Source organism: Microtus pennsylvanicus, chromosome 6, assembly GCF_037038515.1.
Source record: "Microtus pennsylvanicus isolate mMicPen1 chromosome 6, mMicPen1.hap1, whole genome shotgun sequence".
Lineage (NCBI taxonomy): Eukaryota > Metazoa > Chordata > Mammalia > Rodentia > Cricetidae > Microtus > Microtus pennsylvanicus.
Window position 1 is genome coordinate 105,528,832 of NC_134584.1, and position 17,112 is coordinate 105,545,943.

Here is a 17,112-nt window from a genome sequence, read left to right on the forward strand (position 1 = left end):
AATAAACACCCTACTTTAAAGGGCCATATGGAGAACAAACGAAAAAACAGGCGGTGCTGGTGCATGCCTCTAATCCCAGCACTCGGGAGGTTGAGGCAGGCAGGACTTCTGAGTTAGAGGAAAATCTGGACTACAGAGGGAATTCCAAGACAGCCAGGACTACAAAGAAAAACCCTGTCTATGTGAAAAGCCCCTCATAGATAGGGCATTATTTTTTGTTTGGTTAGCACAATGTACTGATCAAGTCGAGAACACTAACTGGTTCATTTTTTTTTTTTTTTTTTGGTTTTTCGAGACAGGGTTTCTCTGTGGTTTTGGAGCCTGTCCTGGAACTAGCTCTTGTAGACCAGGCTGGTCTCGAACTCACAGAGATCCGCCTGCCTCTGCCTCCCGAGTGCTGGGATTAAAGGCGTGCGCCACCACTGCCCGGCACTAACTGGTTCTTTAACATCAGCTCCAAACTACAGAATGTTCTCTTAGCCACGAGCTACATCTCACCATCATGAACAAAGACATTTTGATGGAAAAGTCTAGTAACCTTCACCCAGAACGTAATGTATGGTAGAAAGTTAGCAGTTGAAGTTATCAATTGAGACCTAAATTATAGCTTGGTTATGGTTCCTGGAAAATGTTCTTAGAAGTTTCATGACTGAGCCCAGCGGTGGTGTACCACACCCTTAATCCTGCACTGGGGAGACAGAGGGAGGCGAATATGGAGTTTGAGGTCAGCCTGCTCTACAGAGTGAGTTCCAGGACAGCAAGGAACACAGAAAAAAACACTCTCTGCCGCCCCCCCCAAACCAAACAAACAAAAACAAGAAGTTTAAATTACTGTTCCATTATAATTAATTATTATAATTTTTAGAGGGTATATTTAGCATGAAGGAGCCTCTGTCAGAAATGTCTTGCAAAGTAGAAGATAAACCAGGAGGAATTCAAGGTCATCCCTGGCTATTCAAGGCCAGGCTAGCTACAGGAGACCCCACTCAAAAAATCCAGAATGAAAGGGGTGGTGGTAGTGGTGTCTGACTACAGTTTGTTTGATTTGGTTGTTCTTTAAGAGATTAATGAAGAAATATGAAGCTGGGCATGGTGGTATATGCAGAGGCAGGCAGATCTAAGTCCAAGGCCATCCTGGTCTACACAGGGAGTTCCAGGCCAGTCAGAGCTACATAATGATCTGACAAAAAAATAAATAAATAAAATAACTAACAGGCCTTTCCCCTTGAGACTGGGGAGGGTAAGAGAAAAGGAGCTGAGTAAATGTTTGACAAGAGACTGGAGGAACAATCCCTTCACCTCTCCAAGATTAAAAAAAGAATCCTTTAGTTCCATTCTCTAACCTCACGCAACCAGACACTAAGGCTGCTGTTGACATGTGGGTGGCAAAAATATGCCTGAAATTCCTGCCCACACCACGAAAAGAATATTATTATGCTACGTCAAGGCAAGGCTTCAGGCATCTAACGGAGGAGTAATGTCCCCCATTCCATACTCCCTAGGCTGTCATGGCCCACCCCTCCAGTGTGGGGATTATGCACATGGAGCAGCACCCTGAGAAGAGTGGCCAAGCATGTTAGCACAGGCCTATAACTGTGGCCGTTTGGAAGTGGAGGCAGGAGGAACACAAACTCAAGATCAAACTCACCAGTTATATGTCTGAGGAGAGAGAGCATAGCTACATGAAACTCTGACTTAAGGAAGGGAAAAGCCTGTCTGGAGGAGGCACCACCTCTCCATTTTAAATAGTTTAGCTGGCTCACTAAATGACTCTTCTAGGGATGTAGTATTGAGCAATTTTATTTTTACATTCTTTGTTTTAAAAAGGGAACACCACAAACTCACCATACTGACTTACCCACACCTATATAGACAAAAACTGCTTGTCTTACACAAAATTTGAAAACAAGGCTAGGTAAAAAGGCTTTCAATAAATGTTACTATGCCACCATCTGTAAACCTGTTTCTAAAGGCACATAAGGCCTATGACTGAACTAATGAATACTGGGAAGAATTTACTAGACGGCTGTCATTTTACAGCTATGAATAATACCAGGTTCAAGCCACTGGTAAACAAAAACCTTTTGTTTTGCATTTTAATATGGCATGAAGAGTTGAACTGTCTATCCATCACTACTGCATACCACGAAATTCAATATTCTGGCTCTAAAAATTTACACCCGAATACTCACCTAGACCAGTGTCAAGGTACTTTATTCTTACAAACCTATGCAAACTGTGCTGTACTTTACTCCTTTCATCAACACTAATTTCTGGGCAGTGTCTGGCCCTACCTAAACAAGACTTATAAATAAGACATTGTAAAAGTGGGGCACTGCAATTTCACAATTAGAGCACTTTTAAAAAATCACAAATTTTTTACAGTCTTCAATTAAGTATACATGTCTGTGTGTGGGCATGTGCATGTGTGTTCAGGTACCCTTGGAAGACAAAGTGTCAGATGCCCTGGAACTAGAGTTCCAGGTGGTTGGGAGCCATCTGATGTGCATGCTGGGTACTGAACTGGGCTTCTCTGACAAAGAGGACAGGGTCTCAGCCACTCAGCCATCTCTCCAGGCCCATGTTACTTCTTTCTGTTTGGTTTTTCAAGACAGAGTTTCTCTGTGTAGCTCTGGCTGTCCTGGAACTCAAATTTCCACCTGCCTCTGGGATTTAAGGGTATGCCACCATCACCTGGCCCATGTTATTTCTTTATAAGCTATTTTTCCCCAAGTATCACAAATTTATAAAAAGGAGAGATGGTGCCCTGTGCTGGCGGTACACACCTTTAGTGCCAGCACTCAGCAGGCAGAGGCGGGCGGATCTCTCTGAGTTCGAGATCAGCCTGGTTTACAGAGCGAGTTACAGGTTTCCCTATGTAGCTCCAATGCTACATAGAGAAACCCTGCCTAAAAATAAATAAATAAATGGAGAGATGGCTCGGCAGGTAAACTGGCCGCTCTTTTTTTTTTTTTTTTTTGAGATAGAGTTTTCTCTGTAGCTTTGGTGCCTGTCCTGGAACTAGGTCTTGTAGATCAGGCATGCCTCGAACTCAAGAGATTCCTCCTCTAGGCTCTTGCCTCCCGAGTGGTGGGATTAAAGGCATGCACCACCACTGCCCCGAAGTACATTGGCCACTCTTACAGAGGACTTAAATTTGATTCCCATTACCCGCAATGGATAACTCTAGTCCCAGGGCATCTGACACTCTCTTCTAGCCTCCAAGGGATGTACATGGGGCACAGACAGGTAGGCAGAACACTTCTATGTAAAAATAATAATCTAAAACAATTTTAAGTGAAAACTGAATTGGATATGGAGGTACATGCCTGTAAATCCCAACACTCATGAGGCTGAGACAGTGAGATGACCTTTTTGAGGTCAGGTTCCCTCCCCTCCCATTCACTCACACACACACACACACACACACACACACACACACACACACACACACAAGCTGGGCATGGTGTAACTTGCCTTTAATCTTAGCACTTGGAAGGTAGAAGCAGACCAATCTCTGTGAATTCCAGGTCAACAACAATAAATAAAAAGATGAAAATGATTTTGTCAAGTTATATACTTAGGGCTTCTTATTTGATGATTTTCTACCCAACCCCAATCCTTCCCTTTGGTTCTCCTACCAGTAATCCTTCCCCTTTCTTTCTTTCTTTTTTTTTTGGGGGGGGGGGTTTCGAGACAGGGTTTCTCTGTGGCTTTGGAGCCTGTCCTGGAACTAGCTCTGTAGACCAGGCTGGTCTCGAACTCACAGAGATCCGCCAGCCTCTGCCTCCCGAGTGCTGGGATTAAAGGCGTGGGCCACCACCGCCTGGCTAATCCTTCCCCTTTCTGACTCATCTCCGCACATTTAAGATCATCACTTCCTTGAATCTGTAATCTGGCTCAAAATCTGGCTCCTCTGGAAGCCTGGACTAAGCTCATTTCCATCAAATACTCTCTTGTTTTGTTTTTTTTTGGGGGGGTGGGGAGGCACCACTGTGTAGAAGTAGCTGGCCTGGAACTCATTATGTAGACCAGGCTGGCCTCCCACTCAGAGGATCCGCCTGCTTCTGCCTCTTGAGTGCTGGAATTAAAGGTGTGAACTACCATGACTTCTTAAATTTGTAATCCTTTAGCCCCTCATAGTTTGTATTACGAAATCAAGTATTTAATGTTTTTCCTCCTAAGAAGTTGTTTTGCGCTCCCTATCATTTCCCCACACAGAGATAAGACGGGGACAGCACCTTTCATATTCTCTATTATACAGCTAGCAGCAATAAATGCCCCTGGAATGACTGACTCAACTGAGGAAATGAAGCTCGACGTGCAATTATTTCTAAAGCAAGCAACTGGCTTTTCATCTACAATACTCCATCATCTTCAACATGCACGAGTCTTTGGAGATGAGATTTAATTCTATTTCAGTTGCATCAATTCATATGAAACACAGCACACGGATCACATTTACATCGAAGGTAAAGAACAACTGGTTAGATGGTACGGTTTCTGGATTCTTATAAAATGCCTACTGGTCTTGAGGCAGCACGCCTGCGAGCGGTAGGAAGCTGGCACTAGTCTCTTGCAAAAGGGTCGAAACTCTAGTTGGCAGTAAAATGCTCCAACACGTGAGCCTCCACTGTTAAACAAGGCTCATTAACCACACAAACTTGCTGTTTCAGCTCTCTGCCTTCCATGAAGTGCTATGATCTCCTCTGGTTATTGTTGAGAGCCAATGATGGGTTAAATTCCCATAAATTAACCAGTGCTTTGGTGGTTTGCCCAAGCAAACTGCTGGCATCGGTGTGGATGAATTTAATAGACCCGCCTGCCCCGGGAGCGCCGGGTGACTGGAGAAAGCGCCCAACCGACGCTTCTCAGCAGGCAAAAAGGAGACTACAGCACTCCCCCTCCCCGATCGCCCTCCCCGTAGTTAGTACTTAGTGTCAGCTTATCCTGCAAGAGGGGTGAGCTTCGCACGCGCCTGCTGCTCCCCTACCCCACCCCCAAATCTCCGCTAAGTCTCGCTGAGGGGCGGCAAAGCCACACTTCGGAGACTGCCCAACTTTCTCCACGCAGGGCGCGAGCATCAGTTTTTCCACACTCCAGAGCCCCAGCAGAAGAGGTCTGGTGGCTGAAGCGGAGGGAACCGGCTCGCCCCGCACAGGAGTCAGGGTGGCAGAAACAAAAGTGCGCGCTGGCGAGCCCAGCCACCGCCGCCGCCCGCAGCCCGTCGCCGCCCGCCCGGCCCCGCTCACCCTCCAGCAGCACCTCCTTGCCCGCGCGCTTCAGCGCCTGCACGGCCTGGTCGTGGGTGGCCTGGCGCAGGTCGGTGCCGTTCACCGACAGGATGGCGTCGCCCAGCCGCAGCGCCCGGCTCTGATCGGCCGCCAGCCCCGGGAAGATCTTGGAGATGAGGATCGGCATCCGGTTCTCGCGGCCGCCCTTGATGCTGATGCCCAGGCCGCCCGCCTCCTGCTTCACCACTCGCACTCGACGCACGGGCGGCGAGGCGCCCGCTTCCCCCGCGGGGTCGCGAGGCGGTGCGGGAGGGCTGGGCGGCCCCAGGCCGCGGTTCGGACTCCCGGGCAGCGAGTCGCTGCCGCCGCCGTTCGGGAGACCGTTGAAGGCGGCAGCTGGCGGCTCGGGCTCGCCCGCCGCGGCGTCACCCGTCAGGCTCAGGCTCTCGCCGCTGAGTTCGGCCACCACCCGCACCCAGCGCTCCCTTAGAAGCAGCTCCACCAGTCCCGCTTTGGTGGCCCGCGTCCACACCGCCATGGCCGGCACTGCTCCCGCGGCCGCCGTCGCTGCAGCTCCCGGGATTCCAGTCAGGCAGCCTCGGCGCTTCCCCCTTCCCGCCCGAGGGGGGCGGACCCCTCCCCTCCCCCCGGCGATTCATTATTCATGAGGGCCACGCCCACCTTCCGGAGGGGCGGGGGAAGGCCGGCGAGGCGGCTTCCGGGAGGGAGGTGAAGTTGTCCCGGTCGCGGAAAGCTCTCGATAGGTGGGCAGCAGCTAGCGCAGCGAGGCTCCTCAGAGTCCTTCGCGTGGGTTCTCCGTGACCCCTTCGAACTCCTGACTTCTACGAGAGCTGCCCGGACACGAAGAGCAAAGTCAGGCTGGAGAGGCACTTTGCGACCCTGCGGGGCCGGGCGGCTCATTCATTCATGCATTGATTGGTTCTTGGCAAAAGCTCTAAGCGCACAGAGGTGTGCTGAGGCTCCTTTTAAGGCCCTGGAGACAGGCTGAACAAAATGCACCGCAGCTGAGAGAGCTTGTGGTCTAGTGGGAAAGAAAAATAGAGGCAGCTAACTAGGTGCGATTCTCTGTGGTTAAAAGACTGTACTGTACAAACGTTCCTAAGGACAGGATAAGAAGAGTATTTGGTTAGCCTTGGGTGAGTAGCACAGAGTCGATGGTGGAGGAGGATAGTACAGAGGATGCAACACAAGTGAATGTGGGTCCAAAGGCATAAATCCAAGGCTTTGTCACTTTTTTAAATTAATTTTATGTATATGGGCATCAGAGATCCTGGAACTGGAGTTAGACAGTTGTGAGCTACCAGGGGAACTGAGCCCGGTCCTCTGGGAGAGCAGCCAGAGTTCTTTTTGTTGCTGTCGTTTTCGCTTTTTTTGAGACCAGGTTTCTCCGTGTAACTGCCCTGGCTGTACTGGAATGGAACTCACCTTGTAGACCAGGCTGGCCTCGAACTCACAGAGATCCTCCTGCCTCTGCCTCCCAAGTGCTGGGATTAAAGGCTTGTGCCACTATGGCCCTGATGTCTCCATCCTTCTTTCATCACCTCTTTACTTGCCTGTAATTAGAGGGGACCATGTCTTCTTAAGCCTGGGAAGCCTCAGTGTGCAGGAGAAAAGACATTTACAGTATAGTGATGTTTTAGAGTTCCTCAGAGAAACACCGATGAATATATAGTTAAAGTAGATTGTGCAGAATTAGCCACGCGATTATGGAGTCTAAATTCCACAACCTGCCATTTGCCGTCCCAGAAAAGTTAGTTGATATCCTTTGGGTTCAAACCCAGAGACCTGAGAACCAGAGGAGCCAATAGTAGGAGTCTGAAGACGTCAGAAGACTGGAGGAGGCCTGAGGAGGGGACGGGAGTGGAAAGCTACTAAGTAAAACAGCCGGCCCAGTCCTGTGGAAAACCAGGAGTGTGGCCCAGTTTTCAGAGTGAATTTACCTTGTGCCTTACTGTTCCGTGTAGTTCTCACCTGGCTGGATAATGTCTGTTCACACTGGTGAGGACAGTCTTCTTTACTCAGGTCACCAGGCAAATGATTTCTTCCAGAAACCACAGACACACCCAAAAATGTTTTACAGCTGTCTGTCCAGGCATCTGTAGCCCAGTCTCATGAACACAAAAAATTAACCATCTATGCTCGTTCCCCAGGAAGGGATAGTATGTGTGAAAAGCTTCATATAACCAAATCCTGAAAAGTTTGGTCTTGATTTTGTAGGCTCGCCAATTGTCTGGATTCCATTTTTTTTTTGAGTATATGTAGATGAACATCCCAGAAACTGTATAAAGATTTGTTATTTAAAGAGTTTGTGATTTTGTCTAATTGTAGAGCCAATAACCAAAGACTACAATCCACTGTTTCTCCCAGCTCCAGCTCCATAGGGGAGAAGAACTGAATGAAGAAGATTCCAGCTTAAAGAATCTGACATAACAGAGTACACAATCAAAAACCAAGAGAAGACACATCTGGTTCAGTGTTCGGTTTACTATCCACCTCATACCTCAAAAAGGAGGATTTGGCCAGGAATTGTGACTCACACCTGAAATCCCAGGACTCAGGTACTCAGGATGCTAAGATAGAAGCAAGTTCCAGGTCAGCTGGGACAAACACAGTAAGGCCATGTCTCTCTCTCTTCTCTCTCTCTCTCTCTCTCTCTCTCTCTCTCTCTCTCTCTCTCTCCTTTGGGAGAAGATTTCTCTGTGTAGCCCTAGCTGTCCTAGAACTCGCTTTTTAGATCAGGCTGACCTCGAACTCACAGAGATCTGCCTGCCTTTGCCTCCCAAGTGGTGGGATTAAGGCGGGCACCACCACTGCCCAGCAAGACCATGTCTTAAAAAAAAATTAAAAAATTAAAAAGTCCGGAAACGATGCTACTGAGAAGGTAAGTTCTCAACAAAATTGTTGGGACCAAGATACCCTCTGACTTTCTTCAACAGTTGATGTAAAGTTCCCATGCTTTCATCTGGGAAGAGATGGGGGGAATGTACACCAATTTCCCTGAAAGAGGAGGTTCAAAGGATTGCTCAGGGCACGTTTTGACGAGCCGAAGTTGTCCACGCACAACTCTATCGAAGCGTGTCCACGTGCAGACAAACTCCAATGAGTCGTTTGCAGATGCTAAGCATTCAGAGCCTGCGTGAATAAAAAATTCAAAATGAGAAATGTATCTTTTTATCAAAAGAAAAAGATCGTTCCGACAGGTCTCTGCAGTGCATGGGGCACCATTTTCCAAGCTGCAAATGTCAGCGAAAGCTCAGCCCCTGGCCTTCTCCTAAATCAACTGCAGTAAAGCTGGCTTGTTGTTCCAGCAGGTCCCAGTGTGCCCGAGTGCACCTGCAGTCACAGGCATTTCTGGCTTCACTCCAGCTGCGCCAGAGCCCCTAGAGGCCTGAGTTATGTGAAATTTTTGCTTGTTAGAGAGCATTTGGCAGCTGATTCCTCCGGGTCTGAGCACCAATTTTAACACTTTTGCATATGTGATCATCAGGGGCTTAGGCAATCGAGGACACCTTTCTTAGCAAAAGGGAAGTGCCGGAAATTCTTTCCAAGAGTATGAAGGACTTTTCGTCAATAGAGTTAGAGGAAGTCACAAATTATTGGTGAGGACACTTATGTAAGATAGCAAGTTATATAACAAAATATTTAAACCTGGGAACAGGGAAGGTAAGAGATTACTTGGGAGTATTCCCTTTAAAAAAAATTATTTCGAAATAGTGTCTTTTGCCTAGACCTCTCCTCATAGGCCTGTTTGGCATTGAACCCTTTTGTCTCTACCTATTTAGAGTATAGTGTGAGTGTGTGTGTGTATAGTATGTATGTGCATAACACAGAAGACATGGCACACACAGCGGTAGAGAAAACCCTCAGGTTGTCAGTCCTCTTCCCATCATGTTCTGGGACAGGTTTCTTCTTCACTGCTGTGTATACCAAGCTAGCTTAGCCGGCCATGAGCTTCCAGAGGTTCTTGTTTCTGCCCCCCATCTTGCTATAGGAGCCCTGGGATCACAGGCATGAGCCGCCCCACTGTGCTTAGTTTGGGTTAAGAGATCCAAACTCATGTTCTCATATTTATGCAGCAAGAACTTTACCTACTGGGCCACCTCTCCAGCCCCTATGTCCCCTGCCCCCAGACAATGCAACCTAAGCTAGCTCCAAATTTGCTGTGTAGCCAAGAATGACCTTGAATTGTTTCCTGCTTCCAACATAAAGTTCATCTTCATAGCTGCTTTTCCATATTCTTTTAGCACTGCCTGCAGCTCAGACACTCACCCAGCCAGTACCGTCCAGTGATGCCCCTCACATTCCCACCCGAATACTTCTGGTACCTTTGAACTTCTTTCCCGCCCAGCAAGACCTCATTCCAGCTTTCTGTGACTCCCTAATTCGTTGGGACTTTTCCTTTGAACAATGTAATTCTATGCCTAGGTTGGAATGCCTAAGTTATATCTTCCAGGAAAGCAAAGACTACCTATCAATTATTTTTGCTCCCCACTATTTGAAAAATACTGCCTTGCAGAGAGGAAACTCATTCAACAGGCGACTGATTGGCATCCGTGTTTCCTGTGCTGTCATCTTTTCGAATAATCCCTATGGAAGTTATGGGTTCCTTGCAGGGTGAAAATTACCATCTAGGAAACCTCAAGCAGTCGGTGAAATCTACTCACTGGGGATCATGAAATCTGACATAGATTACACATCTGTTCCCTTGCTTCCTAAGGACAGGGAGACGAGCTTAGAGAATTCTTGTGGCAAGCCTATTATTTTACCTACCTCTAAAAGAGGAAACGGCTGAGGTAATTCCTGCAACCTTTCATTCCTGTCACCAATATGAATAGCCCTTCTCTGCTAGCAACTGTTATCTACTACTCTCAGAACACGCAGCGCTCATTACTACAAAATGCGGGAATGTCAGTAGCTCCTTGGGTTCTGTAATTCCATCCTAATTCAAGTCAGGCTCTGACTGTATGCTGCTTCAGAACCTAATGAGTGTGCAGAGCTTGGTGATTAAGAATTTGAAGACCAGTTTGGACCGGGTGGTGACATATTCCTCTAATCCTAGCACTCTAGAAGCAAAGACGGGCAGATCTCTGAGTTCAAGACCAGTTTAGTTTCCGAGTTCCAGGCTAGCCTCTACGTGGCGAGACTATCTCAAAAAACAAACCAAAACCAAAACCCAGTTTGGTCACTTACTAACTATACAACGGTCAAAGGGGGATGAGGTCATGAACCTTAGTATCTTTTTCAAAACAATTCAGATTACTTCTGTCTCTTGTGGCACTTGGAGGGTTAAGAGGTGAAGTATATAGAGCCACATTAAAAAACACCAGTTGTTACCTGTTAGCCTTCAGCAGTGGCAAACGATAAAATCTGTGGTGGAGAAACTCCTTTTTAAAATATATTTATTTAATGTGTATTGGTGTTTTTGCCTGCACGAGGGTATCAGGTTTTGGAATTACAGACAGTTGTGAGCTGCCATTTGGGTGCTGGGAATTGAACCCAGATCTCCTGGATGAGGAGCCAGTGCTCTTAACCACTGGGCCATCTCTCCAGCTCTTCTTTTGTTTTTTTTAGACTGGGTTTCTCTGTGTAACTTTGGAGCCTGTCCTGGAACTCACTCTGTAGATCAGGCTGGCCTCAAACTCAGAGCTCTGCCTGGAGTTTCTCCTTTCTTGAGGAATGAGTTTGCCACAGCACTGTTTGATTCTAGACATAAAGGACAAATGGCCAAATTAATTTTGGTGACAAACAGATCTGGTATAAAGCTACACGGGCTGGAAGGAAACACACTTTGCCAAGAGCCGTCAAAGAAAAGAATTAGTGGATCTGGGGCTGCTTTCCAAGGCTTGAGTGTTGTGTAATTTCACCAGAAAGGAGGGCCCCAGGCGAAATCACAGCTTTTTCAGCAAGCCTGAAGGTCACTTCCCCCAATGGGGTGGGGGAGAACAAAAGCCGCAAGAAAGTAACCTAAGCACTATCAAGGAAGTCGCCAAGGGAGAAATGAGCTTGTAAAAATATCATCTTAACATCGACACAGAACTGTTCCTCGGAAGACAGTGAGGTCAGTGTCCCCTTTAAGGTAGTTTTACTTTGCCCTCGCTAGAACTGTTCTACAATCTATTTCTTCTCCAATACAAACACACTAAGAGAAAGACGCTTTAGCCAATGCAGGCACATTTTTTAAAGATTCATCCCACCAAGATAAATCACTAGCCATCTGAAACCCACAAAAATGGATTAACTATCTCCTGCCTCAGGACTGTGAAAACCCACATCTGCTAACCACATTCCCAATGGGAAGCAGCTGGGGACAGTTTTGTAACTGTGACTTTCTTTATAGGAAAATATTAGCAAGGACAGGCTGAGCAATTTAGTTTCGTTGAATCCACTTAGTTATGGAAAATCACCAGTGCTTTTTATTGACAATTATGGAAATTACATAATTTGCCATGAAATTCAAATAAGATCTAAAAATAAATGTCCACTTTCCCCTCCTCATCAGTCCTAACCATTTTCAGTGCCTCACACACTTCACAGTCCGTAACTCAGTAAGTTCTCTCTTTCCCCAGCAGCCACTGAGTCAACATGTGTGATATATATTTTACCTCCTGGGCATTTTTTTTTTCAAGACAGGGTTTCTTTGTGTAGCCTTGGCTGTTCTAGAACTCACCCTGTACACCAGCTTGGCCTCCACCTCTCAGAGATTTGCCTGACTCTCTGCAGGGGATTAAAGGCATTCTCCACCACTACCTGTCTCTTGAGCTATCTTGATGGCTTACTTTTTTGGTTAAAAAAAATGCACCCCAAAATGAAAACCAGGAGGGTATAGTCACACATGCCTTTAAACTCAGCACCTGCAAGGCAGGTGAATCTTAGCAGGTCTGAGGCCAGCCTGGGCACACAGTGAGTGCCTATTTCAAAACCAAACAAAAAAATCCAACAACAACAAGAAAAAGCCAGAATCAAGCTAGCACTCACTGTGTAGCCACCCCTCCTGGCCTTGAACTTGTGATATTTGCCTGTCACTGGACTTTTTGGTTTTTTACATCTTTAAAGTTTGACTTGTTTATTTGGGGGGCATACGCATACCACAGCACACAAGTGGGAGCCAGAGGACAAACATGAGAGTTGCTTCTCTCCTTCCATCGTGTGCCCAAGGGGTTGAACTCCTCCTGTCATCCAGTCTGTCCATCAGCACCTCTACCTGAGTCATCCTGCCAGCCCCAACGTGTTTTAAAACAGGGTACTCAATAGTCCTGGCTGGCTTTGAACTCGCCATAATGCTGAGGATGACCTCGGACTCATCATCTCCAGCGCCTGAGTACTGGGAGGATAAGCACAGAAATGTACCACCACAGCTAGTGGTGCCTATGGTGTGATGGGAATGAGATTCTTCAGTGAACTGGGATGGAAGTCACTGGGGCATGACATCCTTTGACTTTCTCCCTCTCTTCTTGCTTCCTGGTCATTATGAGGTGAATATTTTTTGCTCATGAACCTGCATGATGCTCTACCTCCTCACAGGACCCCCGCAGTGGAACCAGCGGACCAAGGACTGAAAACTGTGGGCCACAAGAAACCTTTCCTCCTTTAAGTTGTCTTCCAAGGTATTTGTCAAGGCAAATAGAATGGCATCATGGGAAAATGAAATTAAAACAGGATCGTGGGGCTAGAGAGAATAAAGAGCACCGCTGCTCTTCCAAAAGACCCAGGTTCAATTCTCAGCAGCCACATGACAGCACACAGCTGCCTGTAACTCTAAGTCCAGGGCCTCCAAAACCCTCTTCGGGCTTCCATAGACACTGAACCGCATGTGGCATAGACACACATGCATGCAAAACACTCCTAAGATAAATCTAAAGTTTACTGGATTTTTAAGCACTTGGTGCTGTGGGAACTCCTTCAGCCAAGAAGAGCCTTTTAGATACCGGCCCATTTCGGGCGTGATCTGAGGCACTATAAGTGCAGATGAAAAGTGTGCTTGGCCCTTTTTTTTTCCTGCTGGATTTGGTTCTCAGCTTCCAGGGCACACAGAGAACTGTGGATCTCTACCTTTGCTGTGAGTTTTGTCCCCGAATAAACCTTTGTTATACTCCATTCAGGGCTATTGTGGAACTCTTTAATATGCCTACAACTTATAAAAAAAACAAAACAGGATCATGGATGTCTTTGGGGAATCGTTTGCATGATGACACATTAAAGGGAAAAAATTCTAACACCCAACTGTCAGAAACAGGCCAATCTCTAGGAGCAGCAGAAGCTGGCCTTGAATCCAGGATTTTCTTTTTCCTACCTTCAGGTGGACAACCATGCCTGGCCTGAGCAAAGTTTTGATGCCAAAAAATAAGCTTACTAAAACTCCTGAACTGGATGTTTTCTAACTTTCAGTATTCCATATTCCAAAGTTTTAGTTATTCTTAGTCTAAGTCTATGTTTTGTTATTTCCATGGCAAAGGATCAGATTACCTGCCACTATATGGGAGAAATGAGTTATTAAACCATCTGAGTCGTGTTGGCAAAAAAGACCATGTCTAGACCAGTCTCTGGTCAAAATTTTTCTGTAGAACTCAAGTAAAAACAGCAAGTTACAAACGATGCCAACGATGAAACTCTTCCAACAGCCGGTCACACAAAACCTGTGGGGGAAATGTGCACCTAATGTTATATAACACCGGGTTATCTTGTCTTCGCCTAATTTCTCTGACTTGCCCCAATCCGTCTGGGCTTCATTTGTTTGTATCCAGTTCTCTACTTAGGAAGACTTTCAAGGCCTAAAGCTCTTATTTCCCATACCATTTATGGAAGTTCAAATCGCTGGCTGGAAACCTTGCAAAGGAATGCTTGCCACTTTCACAAGTATTACTTCACTCTGAGCCCTCTCCGTCAGAAATAGATCCTCTACAATCAAGAGGTTTCAAGTCCGGGTCAGTGGGCTGGGGGTATAGCTCAGTAGCGCAGTACTTACTACACATTCCGAGCTGTTCAGGCCCTAGGTTCCACCCCAGCACTACAGCGACAGTTAAGTAGGCTGAACCATAAACTAGCTTCCAGCTGACAAGGACTCCTTGACCTCTAGAGCCTGAGGGAACCAAGTGAGGTTAGTCTTGCAGCATCCTAGCCTGACTCTTCACATTCAGTGTAGACTAGTAACTTGAACTCTGGTCTTTCTTGTGTAACCATGGCTATCATGGAACTCACTAAGTAGACCAGGCTGGTCTCAAATCAGAACTACGCTTGATACATGATGCATTACCACACCCAGCTTTGAACTCTGGTCTTGTTTTTTGAGACAGGGCCTCTCTGTGTATTTCTCACTGTCCTGAACTTATTCTGTAGACCATGCTCAAACTCAGATCCATCTGTCTCTGCCTCCAATTAAAGGTGTGTGCCACTACAACCCACTTTGAACTTTGGCTTAACCATACTTTTTGGGGGGGGGGGTGACAGGACGGGACGCAATGTTTCACTACATAGCCCTGCCTGGCTAGCCTGGAACACCTCTGTATCTCGTTTGTGGGATAGGCATTCATCCTTCAGCCTGTGTTAGCCCTGAATTTGCACTCCTCCTTGCCTCTGTCTCCTTTAATCCCAGTACTTGGGAAGCAGAGACAGAAGGATCTCTGTGAGTTCGAGGTCAGCCTTGTCTACTGCATGACAGTCAAGACTGTTACATAGAGAACCCCTATCCTATTTCAAAAAACCAAACCAACCAACCAAAGAGAACCTACTCACTGTAAGCCCTAAACAGGCTAAGCAGAAGCTGGTGACTGTACACGATCTCTTCTAATCTGTTAAACTGCTCCCCACAGATCTGCCTTAAATTCTCACTTTTTTCTTTTCAGACTAGAGAGTGGGGTTCATTGCAGCAGAATGCTTTCCCCCGGCACTTTACGTGATGCTGCCAGAGCCCACATCCTTTCCTAACCACACAAAACTCTACAACCACTGAGATGGTAAAGAAATCCGTCTGCTTGGCTCAGGTTAACTACTGTTCTTCACGTTCTAATTTAGAGAGCAGTCACAACTGGTTAGTTGAGAACACCCCTGGGAATAACAATGTCAAAGCAGACAGAACAGAGAGAGTGACATACACGCCTGGCTGCCTCGCAGGTCCCCACCTTGAGTCTTACTCTCCAGCAAAATCCCTGCCCAATGCTTTCTTACCTTCTGAAGCTGCCATATGGCTGACAAAGGGCTAGTAGCACCTTTTTGCTGGACGTGGCACTAAGGATTGAGCCTTGCCTTGTACACGGTAGACCCCCAGCTGTGACTCCAATGGCATCTAGTTTTCAGATGGAGAATTTATGATGATGCAGTTGACGTTATTCCTTGAACTATGAAGTGGACCATGGCTGTTAGCACCCTCCAGAGTGATGCTGGAAGGCTGCAGGCTAGTAGACTGTGATACCCCAGTTCTTGGATACCTCAGAACAGACAGCATGGACTAGCTTCTTTCCTGAAACTACAGTCCAAGAACAGACAAGATTCTAAAAAGGCAGTATGAGTCTGTAGCTAGTTCAGTTCAGCTCATTACCGCAGCTACAAATACTATTGTGCGCCTGTGTATAGCACACACTGAAAGTCAGAGGACAACTTTCCAGAGATGGTTCTCTCCTTCAACCATAGGTTCTGGGGATCTAATGGTGTTATCAGGCTTGGGTGGCAAGAGCTTTTACCGACAGCCAGGCCGCTGGACCTACTTTGGAGATATATAGAGACCTTCCATTCTGTTTCGCTCAATGAAAGGATATTCCTGCCCATTATTCTGGAAAATAATGTCTACAGTGACTAGTCCTAAAGAATAAGTTTGCTTTATTATCATGATTCTGGGGAAGACAAACAAACAAACAACAGGGTAGACAGTTCAAGAAAAGAGACACACAATGCCCTATTTTTAAGTTCCAAATTTCTTCTTTTTGATGGGTGGTGGGAGCTGAGCAATGATGTCGTCCAGGGGTCGTTCTACTGCCACAAGTGTCCTTTCATCCAAGAGATCCATGAAGAGTAAGGGCTGCAGGAGAGAACAGTGACATCGGCAGATGGCATCATCATCGCTCTCCACCAGTCAAGAGTCCAAGGACAAAAATCCCTGCCAATCCTCCCTGCTCTCGGACTCAGCACTCTGTGGAGCTGGCTTACAAGGAGTACGACTGCGGAACCTGAGTTGGGCCAGACAGCCGTAGTAGCATAAGCTCAATGGACTGGTTTTATAGACACTGAGAATATTCACCAGAAAAAAGAAAATCATGGAAGTTCAATAATTTCCATTACTTTTAATTCTTAAAACATTCTTTAATCAGAAGTTTCACCGAGAAGAATATTCATATTAAGAAACCCCACATGAGCACCAAGATTACTACAAATTTCTCTCACATAGGGAAGTATGATTTGCCTGCCTCTAACTTACTGAGTCAAAAACAACGAAACGAAGCTACAGATACAGATAACTTCAAGGCCACTAGTCTCCACCAAGTCAGGGTCTCTACATGCAAAGGAAAATACACTAGTTTCTCAATTGTTAGTTATTATATTTTGATAACACCCCAGGGAAGCAACCATCCAAAATACAAAAAGAACTGTTTACCTTATATATCTTGGAAATTTTAAATGCATGGGCTGTGCGCCTCAGGAAGACATCTGATTCATTTTTGGGAGGAAGTGGATTATAGAGCACAGTTTTGTCGTTTGGAAGTGGCTAAAAGACAAAGATATGTTATTTATTTACTTGGGTGTATAAGGGGTCAAGCCTAGGTATTCACACACAAGAGTACTTGAACGACATCTCCAATCTTATTGTTTATTACTTCATGAGAGTTTCACTAAGGTGCCCAGGCTGCCCATGAATTCACTCTTTGCCCTT

General features: G+C 46.3%; 2 protein-coding genes across 2 annotated transcripts in view; both read right to left on the reverse strand.

The window, feature by feature from the left end:
• The window catches only part of Sntb2 (syntrophin beta 2), a 75,914-nt gene extending 70,050 nt beyond the window's left edge, over window positions 1–5,864 (reverse strand). The window contains exon 1 of the mRNA XM_075977098.1: window positions 5,253–5,864. Within this exon, the coding sequence (XP_075833213.1) occupies window positions 5,253–5,772 (520 nt within the window). The 5' untranslated portion in view covers window positions 5,773–5,864. The remainder of the gene's footprint in view (window positions 1–5,252) is intronic.
• A 10,183-nt stretch (window positions 5,865–16,047) lies between these two features.
• Window positions 16,048–17,112, reverse strand: part of Utp4 (UTP4 small subunit processome component) — a 33,268-nt gene continuing 32,203 nt past the window's right edge. Inside the window, exons 16-17 of the mRNA XM_075977102.1 lie at window positions 16,837–16,947; window positions 16,048–16,263 (exon numbers count right to left, since the gene is read on the reverse strand). Of these exons, the coding sequence (XP_075833217.1) occupies window positions 16,147–16,263; window positions 16,837–16,947 (228 nt within the window). The 3' untranslated portion in view covers window positions 16,048–16,146. The remainder of the gene's footprint in view (window positions 16,264–16,836; window positions 16,948–17,112) is intronic.